At 49.5% G+C, this 15,981-nt stretch overlaps 1 protein-coding gene across 4 annotated transcripts in view; it reads left to right on the top strand.

The window, feature by feature from the left end:
• Window positions 1–15,981, top strand: part of LOC137430268 (ketosamine-3-kinase) — a 103,645-nt gene that overhangs the window by 30,574 nt on the left and 57,090 nt on the right. For all 4 annotated transcript variants that reach the window (XM_068121027.2, XM_068121037.2, XM_068121018.2 and 1 more), the window contains exons 3-6: window positions 2,373–2,524; window positions 10,071–10,162; window positions 12,996–13,078; window positions 15,059–15,181. In XM_068121027.2, coding sequence (XP_067977128.2) covers window positions 2,373–2,524; window positions 10,071–10,162; window positions 12,996–13,078; window positions 15,059–15,181 — 450 coding nt within the window. The remainder of the gene's footprint in view (window positions 1–2,372; window positions 2,525–10,070; window positions 10,163–12,995; window positions 13,079–15,058; window positions 15,182–15,981) is intronic.

Raw genomic sequence — 15,981 nt, 5'->3', positions numbered from 1 at the left:
TCAGGATTGCAAAGCAGATCGCGAAAGAGAGGTGTGATGTGATGGGGGTGAGCTGCTTGAAGGATGAAGTGGGACAAATCGTTGTGGACCCAGATGGAATTAAAGGAAGATGGAAAAGATATATGGAAATGCTGTTGAATACAGAGAATGAATGGGATGGCAACATCGAGAGTAACCCAGTTTTAGGACCGGCAGAGAAGATAACTGAGAAGGAAGTTGAGGAAGCGATAAAATCAATGAAGAGTAGAAAAGCGGGTGGGCCGAAGGGAGTTGTGGGAGATATTGAAGGCAGCAGGAAGTTGGGGTGTGAAGAGAATGACAGAGATCTGTAATCTGGTGGTGAAAGAAGGCCGCATTCCAGTGGATTGGGAACTGAGTACCCTCATCCCTCTATACAAGGGGAAAGGTGACCCTCTGGAGTGTGGCTCGTACCGAGCGATAAAGTTATTGGAGCATGGAATGAAGGTATTGGAAAGGGTGTTGGAGAGGAGGATAAGGAAGAAGGTGAAGATCGATGAAATGCAGTTTGGATTTATGCCAGGAAGAGGAACGACAGACACGCTCTTTATAGTGAGGCAGTTGCAGAAGAAGTACATGGAGAAGAGGAAGAAGTTGTTTCTTGGGTTTGTTGATCTGGAGAAAGCATTCAATAGGGTTCCACACAAAGTATTGACATGGGCATTGAGGAAGTTAGAAGTGGAGGAATGGTTGATCAGAGTTGTGATGGCAATGTACAAAAGAGCACGCACAGCTGTAAGGATGAAGGACGGGAACAGTGGTGAGTTTGAGGTGAAGGTGGGAGTGCATCAGGGGTCGGTACTAAGTCCACTACTATTTGTAGCTGTGATGGAGGTGTTGGCTCAGAACGTAAAGGAGGGTTTACCGTGGGAGTTGTATGCAGATGATCTGGTGTTGATTGTGGAAAGTATGGATGGACTGAAGGAAAAGATGAACAAGTGGAAGGAATGTATGGAGGCAAAAGGTCTGAAGGTGAATATAGGAAAGACAAAGGTGATGGCAAGTGGTAAAGCATGTGGTGAAGTTGAAAGAACTGGGAAATGGCCATGTGCTGTGTGCAGGAAGGGTGTCGGAGTGAACTCCATTCAATGTACAATGTGCGGTGAGTGGGTTCATCAAAAATGTAGTGGTCTGAGAGGTTCATTAACCCTATCGGACCCGCTGTCGACTTTAGTCGCCACGGCCATACTCAACCTTCTGACATGAATTTCACCATTCATATAACTGCATGACACAGCTGGAAGTGGCTGGTCCTCACGAGCAGCGCTCGCTTTAGTGGAACGGGTCCGATAGGGTTAACCAGTGTGGCAGTTGCATTCAAATGTAAGGTGTGCACAGAGGGAGCTGCAGATGGAGGAAATGTTGAGTTGGATCTTGGAGACGGCATGAAGCTGGAAGGTGTGAAAACATTTTGCTACCTCGGAGACATGCTGAATGGAGAAGGTGGATCAGACTCGGCAACCGTTGCTCGAGTGAGATGTGCATGGAAGAAGTTTCGGGAACTGAGTGGCGTGCTGATGAGGAGGAGAGTGTCATTGAAGCTGAAGGGAAAGGTGTATGCTGCATGTGTGAGAAGTGTTATGATTTATGGGAGCAAGACATGGGTAATGAATGTAGAGCAGCAACGAAGGCTGGAAAGGGTGGAAATGCGAATGGTTCGATGGATGTGCGGAGTATCGTTGAGAGAGAGGAAGACAAATGATGAATTGCGAAAGATGATGGGAATAGAGCCTGTGATTGATGCTGTGAAGAGGAACAGGTTGAGATGGTTTGGTCATGTGTTGAGGAAGGATGAAAGTGACTGGTTGAGAAGAGTGATGGAAATTAATGTAGAAGGAAGTAGAGGACGGGGAAGACCGAGAAAGACTTGGCTAAAGATGGTGGAAGAAGAAATGCGGTCAAGGGGGTTAACAAGGACAGATGCAGAAAATAGGGCAAAATGGAGAAGATTGTCATGGGGACCGCAAGGCTAACCCCCGCTCTAGCAGGGAAAATGGCCTTAAAATGCATGTTGTTGTTGTGTTGATGTTGCAATGAGACTACAAAATATGGAATCATGTGTTAAAAGGAAGTTTGTTCTCTCACTTCCATTTGGTTAGTTCCTTCCAACTTTCCATTTTCAGCAAGATCTACCAACTTCTTTATCCCATTTCTCCTATCCATTATGTATTTTATTTTTTTACAATTAAACCTCTCACAGCTCTTACTTTTATTAATTCAATCGGCGTTTGTTAATTAGCTTAGAATCAGCTTTTATTAATTTAATTGAAATCTATTCATTTATCACCACATTTGGATAATCTCATAGGAATAAGTGCATTTGCAACTACAGTTTTATATGGTGTGCTTCCAAGGCCAAGCTGATGTTCGATGGTGAAGTAGCAAGCCTGCAGACTATCAGATCAACGAACACCGTTCGTGTCCCACGCCCGATAAAATCCTTGGCAAATCCCTCGGGTGGAGCAGTTTTGATAATGGAACATCTCGACATGCACAGTCTAAACAGGTTGGTGCTTGGTTTGTCACATGGCCTTGCATTTTCCAAAATTATTCTCTTGTGATTGCTATTGATTTTAGACGTATCAATTGGGCTCATAATCATACATGTGTGTGTGTGTGTGTGTGTGTGTCTGTGTGTGTGTGTGTGACTTGTATGCACTCTTAAACCGTTGAACCGAATGAGTTGAAATGTCCTGGTTGTACTTGGGGTGTGCTCTGGAATGTTTTAAGCATGATAACAAAAAAATTAATAGTCATGGTCATTTGGGAGGCGGGAGATGTCACAAACTCTCCATGTAAACGTGTATCGCGTAACGCCGCTCTCATTGGAAGACTGCATTACAAGTTCAAGCGGTTTATAGTGTTATAATAGTATCTCTGTATGAAATCCATATCTAATAGAAAACTACTTGGCTAATAAACATACATGCTCAGTATTTTATGCACTCCTAAACTGCTGGATGAAATAAGTTGAAAAGAGGCGGTTGTACTCTGGGTGTGCATGGGAGTGTTCTATTAAGTTGGGATGGCTACCTCCAACTTAGGTTTTTACTTCAATGTCAAAGTGAGGAATTGTCATAAGTAGTGGGTGAATTCTCGTACTTGCTAATGCACTCCTGCACCGCCAGACAGAACAAGTTGAAAAGTGGATGTTATCGCTAAAAATAAATAAATCAATCAATCAAACTTCCAGAAGTTGTACAACGCAAAATAAAGTTTCAAAGTATCTTCAAATCAGGTCTATCTTCAGTTTGAAAGCAGGCCTCGTGAAAAACATTGTAGTTGCGCTTTGGTCAGGCACCATTGCAAATTTGGTTGTCCGAATCTTTTTTCAGTTGCCTGACAAGTGCCCACAATGTTTATCCTCGTAGCTGTGCTGAACGAGATGAAGTAACTCACTGGGCTTTGGCGTTGCTACTGATTGGTTGAATAGCAGTCTTGTGGTTGAGATTCCACGTTCCCTTGCAATTGTTAAACCAACTATCAATGGCCTCATCTGGACAATATTCATGGATTTTACAATCGTCAGTGGCAATCAACATAAGGTTTTTTACTTTGAAAAATATATATTTAAAATGTAAACTTTTGTGAACAGAAAACGTGAAAAAATGTATGTAGCTACTTCAGGACATACTCGCCAATTTCAACATATAGTTCATGTCTGATTGCAACCCATTCATGATAACGTAGTATTGTGGTGCTGTGCACACACGACTCGATTGCCAGAAAGGTAGGCCACAACGCGTTGGTACAAACAAAGAGTCTTTATTAAGAGCTCGCACTTCAGCACTGGGCGGACTCGAGCTTAGAGCCCGCATATATGTCCCGAGGCCACGCCTTGTCCCCGGGCGTGGCCGATCGGTCGAAACGCGGGGCATGCGCTTTCGTTCCCCGCCTGGACGCTCGCGCCACCCACTGGTGCGCGGAATTATTGTCCCTTGTGCCCGGCACACGCGCCCCCCCAGAATTCCCGCGCACCTGAAGGGTGAGTTTGCAGGGAAGCCGGATGACCCGGCCGAAACGCCCCCTGGCGATGCGTGCAGGGCTGGGGGGTAGCGGGGCTGGGGGGGTGCCGGGGCTGGGGGGGTGCCGGGGGTCCGACCGCCAGGGGGCGGCCTCGACGCGGAGGCAGAGCTGCTTGCGGGGGGTGGTCCAGATTGAGGTGGGCCGGCTTGAGGCGGTCCACGGAGATGCGATCTGGGGCACCGCCGATGTCGATGGTGAAATATTTGTCCCCGGTCTCCAGCATGCGGAAGGGCCCGTCGTACGGGGGCCGTAGCGGTGCCCGGTGGGCGTCGTGCCGGACGAAGACGTACTCCGCCGTGCGAAGCTCCGGGGCGACGTGGGAAGATGGGCAACCGTGGTGTGCCGTCGGCACCGGGGCGAACCTCCGGGCGGTCTCCTGAAAGGCGGAGCGCTGTTGCGCCGCGGACCAAGGAGCCGTGGAGCCGGGGATCAATTCGCCCGGTACCCGCAGTGGTTGCCCGAAGACCAGCTCCGCCGAGGACGCGCGCAGGTCGTCCTTGGGCGCCGTCCTGAGGCCCAGCAGGACCCAGGGGAGCCTTTCGGCGCAGCTGCCGTCGCGGAGGCTGGCCCAGAGCGTGGCCTTCATCGAGCGATGAAAGCGCTCGCACAGGCCATTGGCCTGGGGGTGGTAGGCCGTGGTGCGGTGTAGTTTTACGCCGAGCCCTTGCGCCACCGCGGCCCAGAGCTCCGAGGTGAACTGGGGGCCGCGGTCGGACGAGATGTCCGAGGGGGCACTGAACCGGGCAACCCAAGTGGCGATGAAGGCTTGCGCCACATCAGCCACAGACGTCGCCGCCAATGGGACGGCCTCCGGCCACAGTGTGGTGCGGTCCACCATGGTGAGGAGGTGGGTGAACCCCCGCGAGGGGGGCAGAGGTCCCACCAAGTCGACATGCACGTGGTCGAACCGACGCTCGGGCACCGCAAACGGGGCCAACGGGGCCTGGGTGTGGCGGTGGACCTTTGCGTGCTGGCACGCGAGGCACGTCCTGGCCCAGTCACGGACATCCTTCCTGAGGCCATGCCAGACGAACTTCGCCGCGACGAGCTTCTGGGAGGCCTTCGTGCCCGGGTGGGACAGGCCGTGGATGGCGTCGAACACTGGGCGCTGCCAGCCAGCGGGCACGATGGGGCGAGGCCGGCCAAGGGAGACGTCGCACAGGAGGGCCATGCCCACGGCGTCAAACGGCACCTCGGTGACGCGGAGGCCCGTGACGGCGGTCCGCAAGGCCTGGACGCCGAGGTCGGTGGTCTGGTCCTCCGCCATCTGGGCATAGTCGATCCCAAGGTGGACCGCGTGCGCGACGGACCGGTAAAGGCAATCCGCCACCGGGTTGTCTTTACCCGCCACATGACGGATGTCTGTCGTATACTCGGACACGGCAGAGAGGTGACGCTGCTGCCGTGCCGACCATGGCTCGGCGACCTTGGCCATCATGAACACAAGGGGCTTGTAGTCGACGAAAGCCGTGAATGGGCGGCCCTCCAGCAGATGGCGGAAGTGTCGGACCGCCAGGTGGAGCCCGAGCAGCTCGCGGTCGAAGGTGCTGCAGCGGCGTTCGTGCGGGCGAAGCTGCCGGCTAAAAAACGCCAGCGGTTGCCAAGCACCACGCACCCACTGCTCGTGCACCGCGCCCACCGCGTAGTCCGACGCGTTGGTGGTGAGGGCGATCGGGCGCCGGGTGCGCCAGCATGGTGGCGTTGGCCAGGGCCAGCTTTGCGCCCGCAAACGCCGCGGCCATCGACTCCGACCAGGCGATGTCACCTTTGCCCGGCTTGCCCCGGAGGGCCTCGTGCAGGGGGCGGAGGTGCTGGGCGACGTGGGGCACGAAGCGGTGGTAAAAATTTACCATGCCCAGGAACTCATGGAGCCCCTTGATCGTGCGGGGTCGCGGGAAATCCCTGACCGCCTCCACCTTGGCCGGTAAAGGGACGGCCCCGTGCCTGGTGATGGGGTGCCCCAAGAAGTCGATGGTGGCGACGCTGAAACGGCACTTGGCGGGGTTGATGATTAGGCCATGCTGGCCCAGGCGTTTGAAAAGCGTGCGGAGGTGGAGCAGGTGCTCCTCCCGGGACGCGCTCGCGACTAGGATGTCGTCCACGTAGACAAAGAGGAAAGGTAAGTCGCGCAAGACGCTGTCCATAAACCGTTGGAACGCCTGGGCCGCATTCTTCAACCCGAAAGGCATTCGCAGGAACTCGAAGAGGCCGAAAGGGGTGATGACGGCCGTCTTCGGGACATCGCCCGGTTGTACGGGGACCTGGTGGTAGCCCCGGATGAGGTCCACCTTGGAAAACATGGTCGTGTTTGCCAACCGGGCGGAAAAGTCCTGGATATGCAGGACCGGTAGCGGCCGGGGGTGGTGGCATCATTGAGCCGGCGGTAGTCCCCGCACGGCCGCCATCCCCCGCCGGGCTTTGGCACAATGTGCAGAGGAGAAGCCCAAGCGCTGTTGGAGCGCCGTACGATCCCCAGCCGCTCCAGCGTGGCGAACTCCGCTTTCGCCATGGCAAGCTTCGTGGGTTCGAGTCGGCGTGCCCGGGCGTAGACCGGCGGCCCGACCGTGGGTATACGGTGCTCCACCCCGTGTTTAACGGCCACCGCTGAGAAGGTGGGCCGCGTGAGGGCCGGGAAACTGGCTAGGAGGCGGGTAAAGTCGTTCGCTGCCGGAAGCGTGCAAACTAAACTCGCCGGGACGGAAACTTCCAGCAAGCCGCTTGGCAAGCCGCTCGGTGAGCCGCTCAGTGAGCCGCTCAACGAGCCGCTCAGCGAACAAGCGAGCGAGCTGAAGGTTTCGGCCTGGACGAGACGTCTACGCTTCACGTCGACCAACAGCCCATGCGTACATAGGAAGTCCGCGCCCAGCAGGGCCATTGGCACGCTGGCGGTCACGAACGACCATTGAAAGCGCTGCCCTCTGAACCGCAGTGAGAGGCAATGCTTCCCGAATGTGCGGATGGGTGTACCGTTGGCAGCAAGCAAAGCGGGGCCCCGGCCCGCGGCTTGCTTGTCGGACGTGGAGGCGGGGAGGACGCTTACCTGCGCTCCTGTGTCGCAAAGAAAACGGCGCCCGGACAAGGTGTCCGTGATGAACAGGAGGCTGCCGGAATGGCCGACGCTCATGGCCGCAAGTGAGCGCCGGTCGTTTCCCGACCCGTCAAAAGAACACGGCGGGCGGCACGTTTTAGCCTTGCGGCCGAACCTGGCATGGTAGTAGCACCAGGTTTGCGGCGGTGGCACCCGCGGCGGCCGTGTCGGTGGCGGTGGTGGTGGCGGCGGCGGTAGTGTGCGGGGCGTAGCAGCGGCCACGAGGGAAGCAGGGGGCGCTGGAGCCTCCGCACCAGGAGCCACTACAGCAGCACCGTACACCGACCGCGTGTCGCAGGCCGCAAAATACTTGTCGGCCTCTCCAGCCAGGCCGTGGGGTTTCGTTAGTTTGGAACCGGACAGCGCGAGGCGCACCTGTGCAGGTGGCTGGCGGAGGAAAAGTGCGCTGAACAAGAAATCCGGGCGCTGGTCTCCAAGCAGCGACAGCATGAAATCCATCCGGACGGATGGTCGTGTGTCGCCGAGGGCGGGAAGGTCCAGGAGGCGTTTGGCCCGTTCGATCTCCGTGAGCCCGAACGTGGCGAGGAGGAGACGCTTGAGCGCCTCGTACTTGTTGTCGCCCGGCGGGCGCTGAAGGATGGACACGACTCGGGCGGTAGTGCCGGGCCCGAGGGCGGCGACCACGTGGTAGTACCGGGTCTCGTCCACCGTGATGCCTCGGAGCTGAAATTGAGCTTCGGCCTGCACAAACCAGACGTCGGCTTGCGCTTCCCAAAACTCGGGGAGTTTGACAGCGTTGGTAGCCATGGCGCGTTCGGGGGTCAGCGATGGCTGACCCAATCGGGGTCACCAGTGTGGTGCTGTGCACACACGACTTGATTGCCAGAGAGGTAGGCCACAACGCGTTGGTACAAACAAAGAGTCTTTATTAAGAGCTCGCACTTCAGCACTGGGCGGACTTAAGCTTAGAGCCCGCATATATGTCCCGAGGCCACGCCTGGGCGTGGCCGATCGGTCGAAAGGCGGGGCATGCGCTTTCGTTCCCCGCCTGGACGCTCACGCCACCCACTGGTGCGCGGAATTATTGTCCCTTGTGCCCGCCACAGTATCATGTTAGGTACATTAACGGGTACTGTACTTTCAGTGAATGATGGGAACCGCATTTGTTATGCAATTCGTTTCAAGCTCACTTCCCGAGAACAAAAATGGCGACCCCTGTGACATGGGGATTAGTAATGCTTTTGATATTTAATTGTTTTTTTTATATAGTCATGATTATATTCTTGACTATTTTAAGTCAAAGTTTCAACAGCGTGGACAAATAAAGCCCAAAGAAGGTTTGTTTAGCAGAAACCAAATTTGGTTGTCCCTCAGACTGGCAACCAGCATGGTAACATCATCTGACAAAATGTTCTGGTTGTCCCGGCACGTCGGACGATCTATTTTGTGAGCCCAGGAACAAGAACATTCATTGGGACCGGTAGGGGACATGTATTTTTTTTATCTTTTTTTGTATACAAGATCGAGGCTCGTGTAAGAGCTAACATTAATCACAAAAAACTAACTGACACATAAAACATATGATAAGGGAGTGGGAGAGAAGATGGGGAGAAAGAGGGAAGTCTCCTACCGACTCCTCTCCAGCCTTGCCCCCCCCCCCGCTCTGTCTGTGCTCTGTCCCCCAAATATTCCTACAGGTCGCACAAGTTCTGCCTGCAACCCTCTTATGGTTAAACTGCCAAAATCAAGACTCTCTGCTCACCTTCACTCTTTCATTCCTCTTTTCTCCTGCCTCTGGAACAAACTCCCCCACTCCCTTCAATCCCACTCCCCCTCCAGGTCTTTAAAACAGCTGTTTGATGGTGAGGTTAGATGGTTAGGTTAGGATCTTAAGAGATCTTTTCTACCCCCATTAATTTCACCCCAGATCCACTTTTTTGAAATACCGACTTCTTTTCTGGAAGTCCTAGCAGTGTCCATGTGTTTTTTTACCTCTCCCACCTCCCCACCCCCCTTCGCATGCCTCCTCCCCCCAAGCCCTCGCCCTCCCACAGATCTCCCGATGTCCCTGTTCTCTACTGTTGTACTTGTGTGCTTCTCTCTCTCTCTCCCCATCTTGTCTCCCGCTCCCTTTATTATATGTTTTTTATGTGTCCGTTTTTTTTTTTTTTGAGTAATGTTATCTCTTACACGAGCCTCGATCTTGTATACAAAACATAAATAAATCCAAAACCTTGATCTTTTCTACCCCCGTTAATTCACCCCAGATCAATGCAAAGCAATTCTCCCTCTTGTTAACCATTGGATACTGCCTTTAAATATTTCTCATGAAATCTGATGAGGCTCTACTGGATTTATGTCAGATCGAATGATTAATAATGCAGGGCCTTTTTTGAGGGCCTCACATTATTTCAGTGTGTGTCAAACAAGATGGTGAAGAAGTAGCGCACTCACTATTAAGCTGTCTCTTATGGGTTCGATTCTCGGCCCGATCCTAATGTTTCATTTGGTGTTTCACAGGTTTAACATTGCACCACAAATTTTGCCGTCTCTTGGATGGATGTTAAGCTGGGGGTCCCATCTGCTAACATAATCTGGTGGATGTTGAATATCCCATAATGTCATTAGCAAAGAGAGGGCCAGTTATCACTAGCACCCTGAATAAATTCCAAATTCCTACCACCCTTAGTTGAACTTCAGGCCGAGACAGCTGTTTTGTGAAAGACTTGGCTCAAACATCCTCCATGGCTGACCTCACACAAACCTGAATTTAATTATGGCCGTCAAAGAAGAAGAAGAAGAAACAAAAGTAGAAACGGTCGTAGTAATAGTAGCAGCAGCAGCAGCAGCTTTTGTAAGAGTTTTTTTTTTTTTTAAACGAGTTTTGTTTTGATTGAATTTTTTCAATTGCAAAAGCACAGGACAAATTGGAAAAGTAATTTTCATATCCAAGATGTGCGTCCACGTTTTTTTGCAGGCATCAAAAGATGCTGGGTGAACGCATTGCAGCCTTGCACCTCCACAACCAACATGTGGGTGATGAGTTGAAAAAACACAAGGGGACAATTGGTAAGTTGTCCTTACCTTGATCTTTTCAAGGTCCTTTTGAAGGTGTGGTTTTCAAGGTCCATCATTTTTCTGATAATTTTCTCCCTAAATATATTCTCAGCATCTCTGGGTTTGCCTTGTTAAAACTTGTGGTACACTTTGGCAATGTGTCTGCATAAATCCCACGCGATTTGCCTCAATGTTACTCGGCCTTCGCCCAAGAGAGTTCGCTTTGGTTCGCTTCACATTAATCAAGTGTACGGTGTGTGGCATTTGACAACGAATACTGCTTAGTAATTGGTGTCAAGTTGGATGTGTTCTACTCCATAACCAGTTGATTTCACTTTTGTTTCTCAAGATATACACAAAGGAATCTGCATATTTAATGTCTGCTCGACTCGGGGTTGGTCAGATGGTCTGGTAGTCCATAAATCCATAAATCTTAAAGTTAAAAACAAAGGAGTGAATGTTTGTGCTTGATTTTTCCCCTGGAAAAAGCATGTGTTCCTACGTCTGGCAAACGTCACACGAATGTTAATCATTCTTGTTGAATCGCAACTTTAAACCCCCGAGTACACGATCGCCTTAATGGCTGCAATTCATCATGGTTGCCTTTAGTGTAACAGATGTGCAACCTTGGAACGTAAATGTATTTATAGTGTAGAAGCTGCTGCCCAAATAAAGATCCTAGTACTTTGGGGGTATCGTTTCGGTCATGGGTCTTCAAGACAATTGTGCCATCAGAAGGTCTCCACTTCCACCCGGGTTAATTTGGGTGTGAATTGGTGTTTTAAACCTCACAACCATGGAGAATTAGCCTGACAGAAATGGCCAAGTGAGAGCCAACAGGTGATTCGCTTGTCACAAGGGCCTTTATGTGCAGACCCGAAACTGCCCGTCTAATGGGTTTATTTCCAATTCGCTTTGCACTATGGAGTTCTCAGCCGATGACCACACAAGCTTCATTTAACGAGGGATATATTACAATTAACTGGGAAAGGGAAGAAGAAGAAAACAGACGCACATGCGGCGATCACAAAACTGTGAGGAATAAATAATAATAAAAATAATAACCAACACATCATTGGAACCACAATGAAACTTAAACAATATGGCCTTAGCACATTCACTCAGGGATGACTATGGCACAGAGAAGCAGAGGACGGGACAGAGAAACGGTTGTGGTGTGAGCCCCGCTCGCACACAATGTGGGTCCTGTTTGGGTGCATTGTGGTTTGGCCGCAGGCTTGTCCTCTTGCCACGTTCTACAATAGTAATACAAACAGCGAGCAGAGCCCAGCACCCAGCACCATGGGTGACAAACCACCAGCCAAGCCAAGGAGAGAAGCACCCCGAGCAACAACCACGAACCACACAGGAACACCAACCCATGGAGAGGGAGAGACACACACACACACACACACACACACACACACACACACACACACACACACACACACACACACACACACACACACTGTGAGACCGAGACCCAGAGACCCAGCATCATGCAATCTCCTGTGCTATTTTGGATCGTTCCATGGGGCCCCATTAAGCCTGGTGTTGGCTTAGCAGTTAGGGTGCCGGCTTGGGATCCTAGGATCCTGGGTTCGAATCCCGGTCGATCGCTGAATTAACGCCAGGGGGGTTGACTCAGCCTGTCATCCTTCCGAGGTCGGCAAATTGAGTACCAGCTTGCTGGGATGAATGATCACGGTGTGTACCCGGATTTAGAATAGGTACACCGTATCCCTGCGCATCGTAAGAGCGTGACCAAGGGTTGGCGTCAGGAAGGGCATCCGGCCATAAAAACATTGCCTCAAATGGGGAACCATGATTGTCATGGGGCCCGCAAGGCTAACCCCCACTCTAGCGGGGAAAAATGGCCTTAAAAACGATCATTCATTCATTCATATTCATTCATTCATTCATTCATGGGGGCCCCATTACCCACCCGAGGCATGCTCATAGGCCATCTCGTGGCCTTGCGTTTTACAGATGGTGATTTATTGCTTGGTTCTGAGGCGTGGCCTCAGAAGCGATCCATAAATCAGGCAATGATGAATGGCTTGCTTTCCTACCCTTTTGATGGCTTTTGGACCACTAAGTACCCCATTGTCGGCCATGCTGATTGGCAGCTAACCAATGGAAAGTTGCATTTGCACAAATTGTACGATACTCTAAGGAGGGTGAAAGCGAAGGCTTAGAAACAGACACTTTTGCAATTGAGAACAAGAGCTTTCTAAGCACTTTGCACCACATAATTCAATGTCTTTAATTACAGCAATTACAACACTTGTTTAATACGAGTTCTCTTGCAAGGAACTACAATGCACGAGGAGGCGATTAAGCCCATCAAGCCTCCATAATGGTTGCCAACTTATGGTTGTTTGTGCTCTATCCTTTTAAATGCTGAGCATCAAGTAGGGAAGCAACACATACCATTTTTGAAGTCTTTGGTATGTCTCTGCTGGGGTCGGGTTTGAACCGCTGCCCTCCCACTACCATAGTGGACACTCTTTACCATTACGCCATCATGTCTGGTTTTGCTAGAAAGCCATCAACTTATCCAGTTTTAGCATACTTCTTGGGAGATTTCCGGTTATTAGTATATTTTAATTTATTTATACGTCCCTATAATAATCTCTGACTCTGCCAAATTGGCACAACCTTATTTATAAAGTCTAAGCTGTAATTTTGATCTCGCTACTTGGTCACTCTGTTTCACAGTGCAATACGTGGCAAGCTCTGAGGTTTGAAACCCAAAATGTTCATAGTAATAGTGTTTCAAAAGTTATCAAAGGACTTTTAATGTAAACTCACAAACTTGTAATATCTGCATTGACTATTTCAGGAAAGGGCGTTGGTCAGGAAGATGTCCAGTATGTGGACAAGTTTGGTTTTTACACCACCACTTGCTGCGGATACATTCCCCAGGTACCCACCAGTGGTGCTTCGTGTGCCCATCAGATTAAATGTCTACTGTTTCTTTAAGCAGTTTAGTTTCATATTGTTGATGATGATGATAATCCAGTTGTGTTTATGTACGATGCTCATGGAAAAGTGAAAGCATTATCCTCCACTACACCACATATTCATGCTGAAGTTCAGTGCACATTTTTGCCTGTGGTGTGGCAAGCGATAAATGGCAGCATGGTAATCGTGAGCACTCGGAGCACAAATGCCTGCACAGCCTCTGATCTCATCCACTATCTCGTACCGATATCCACAAAATGGTTTCTTCATCTTTGGACACAGGATGTAATCCTATGGTGATAGGTCAGCAGAATGAGGAGGGGGTGGAAGAACCTTAGGAGCACATTTCTGCAGCAGGAACTGTGCACATGTTCCTGGTGATGAAGTGCTGTGTTGTCAGGAGTAAACAAAAATTGTGCTATATTGTAGCAGTTTGGGTAAAGATGCAGCTTTGTGCAGGTGGAAGAAAGATGTTGGATGCATCTTTTCCTTAGTACATTTGCATAATATACCCCCACTCACAGGCGAGCAAAACTGGGAGAAGAACGTAGTTCAACAAGAAAGTAGTTCAACACTGGGAGAAGAACATTTGTGAATAACCTGCAGTGCTCCCTGACTGCGACCCGTGATTGTTCTTTCTTGGTGACTCTGGTGAACGCCGTTCAGCACTTTGCTGCTTCAAATGTGGATCAACTGAATGCACCCATGTTTCTTCCACCATTAGGATGCGCCCCAGGAACATGTCACTCTTGCATTACCAGCGCCGCAGATAAGTTGTGCAGGTCAACATGCACGTGGCCAGCTGATCGGCATTGAGCACATCGGGAACCATTTTTGCATGAACCTCTTTCCCAGTTTTTCATTTGGTACACGGAACCTGCTTTCAGGAGAAATACATACTTCCTGTGTAATCCTGCAGGAGCGGGTCATGCTTGGGTTCTGCTGCTTAATGGTGGAAACCTTCTGAATGGTGTTCATCGTCTGTCACAATGGTTGGTCGGCCGTCTCGATGTCCTTATGATGAGCCTGGATGTTGCTCACCCTCCTCCATGCAGTTTCATGTGAGGGTTATGGTCCCCCAATGCATCAGTTATAAGCTAATAAGTATCCTGCGGATGTTTCGCCAGCAGAATATGAAATTTTACAACTATACATTTGTCCTTGCATGAAAAACTCACCTCACTCCATTGCTCAGCTATAACTGGCAGTAGCACCTGTATCCTGCAGAGGACCTAGTAAGAAAGCCACCGAGTAAGAAACGGTTATATTACTCCTCGCCTGATCACGTGAGAAAAGCTGCGGACAGTTTGGCATGGCAAGGCCATTAGTGAGCATTTTGAAATGGCCCTCTTATGCTATTCAATTCTGAAATCATAACGTGGTTTAATGTAGATCACGGTGCTGGATATTTCCCATCGCTAACATTGTTGTTTCACTCATGATAATATTTCACTGTTCACCTTTTACATTGAATCATACTTTTGTTGTGCCGTTGAACTACAAAGTGACCTGCGCCACACTGTGCTGTATCTTGCTCTGCACAGCAATATAAAAATGCTAAAATAATAAGGGGGAGATAAAACTAGAAACTGGGACGCGAAGTAAGAGAGGGATATAATGACAGAAACAATTCCCTGCTGTGCAAAACGGAATTTGGTGCGCCTCAGTTCAATTTGCTCTTTGAAAAGGAGGCATTTAGAAGTACAGGGAGGTTTTATGATTGCATGTTATAATTTATAAAGAGAAACTACGAGTATAGGAATTAATTATATACACTGTATTACCTCTAAAGGTAATTCAGGATGAATGGCATGTCATAGTTTCTTTGGTTTTGAATGGAAGAAAAGTCTTAGCTTGTTAGCCCATTCAATCAATTATGTTTGGTAGGAGTAGGATTATTATAGAATGAGAAGTAATAAGAAAATTTACATTTATTGGCAGGCAAATGATTGGCAACAAGAGTGGCCGACATTTTTCATTAATCAGCGCTTGCAACCTCAGCTGGACCTCATTGAACGAGATTATGGTGACAGGGAGGTTCATCAGCTTTGGTCACAGGTTCAGGTAAGGCCATTACAGCCTCTTATACTTTGTATTTGTATTTTATGCCTCCGCAGCCGAAGTCGCCGGAGGCATTATGTTTTAGGGTTGTCCGTCCGTGATAGGTTTCGTTATCCCGATAACTTAAGAACGGCTGTAGGGATCCAAGTCAAACTTGGTACAAGTATGTATAATGATGCAAAGATGAACTGATTATACAGTATTACAGGTGAAAGGTCCACAGTCAAAGGCCAGAGGTCCCATTAGGTAAGAATTATGTTACTGTGCTAACTTGTAAACCAGTGATGAGATTTTGACCAAACTTGGTACAAGTATATATATAAATAAATAAATAAATAAATAAATAAATAAATATATATATATATATGTAGGGAGCTGTAATGCCCCTCCCCCTTTGTATATCCATGCTGCTTTACCAATTACCAAGTATAACCAATTATATGTTTTGTTTTGACTTACTACTGTACTCTTTTCTGATACTGAGTTCTTTCTTGTGCATTGAGGATGTATAATATCCTAATAAGGAGTTCTCTGCCTGTGTGCTCAGGCCTGCGTGGGCGCAATCTCTAGTTCCCCTTCCCAGGCCTTGGAGGCAACTGTTATCTCTCTTTGCCTTTCTCCTGACTTTGCCATTATCTTGCAAGTCGACAGTTTTATGAGTGTCCACTCCCTTTGTACTTTCCCAAGCTGGCTTTCTATACAGAAAGTTGTAAACATGTTGCCTCATAATGCTGACCATCTCCTTATCAGAGCTAACCCATGACTGGCCTTGGATGAACTTCCTTTAATTAACTGAACAACAG

This window comes from Myxine glutinosa, chromosome 1 (assembly GCF_964187855.1).
Source record: "Myxine glutinosa chromosome 1, kmMyxGlut1.1, whole genome shotgun sequence".
Classification (NCBI taxonomy): domain Eukaryota; kingdom Metazoa; phylum Chordata; class Myxini; order Myxiniformes; family Myxinidae; genus Myxine; species Myxine glutinosa.
Note: the sequence above shows the minus strand (reverse complement) of the source record. Positions and strands in the feature narration are given on the sequence as shown.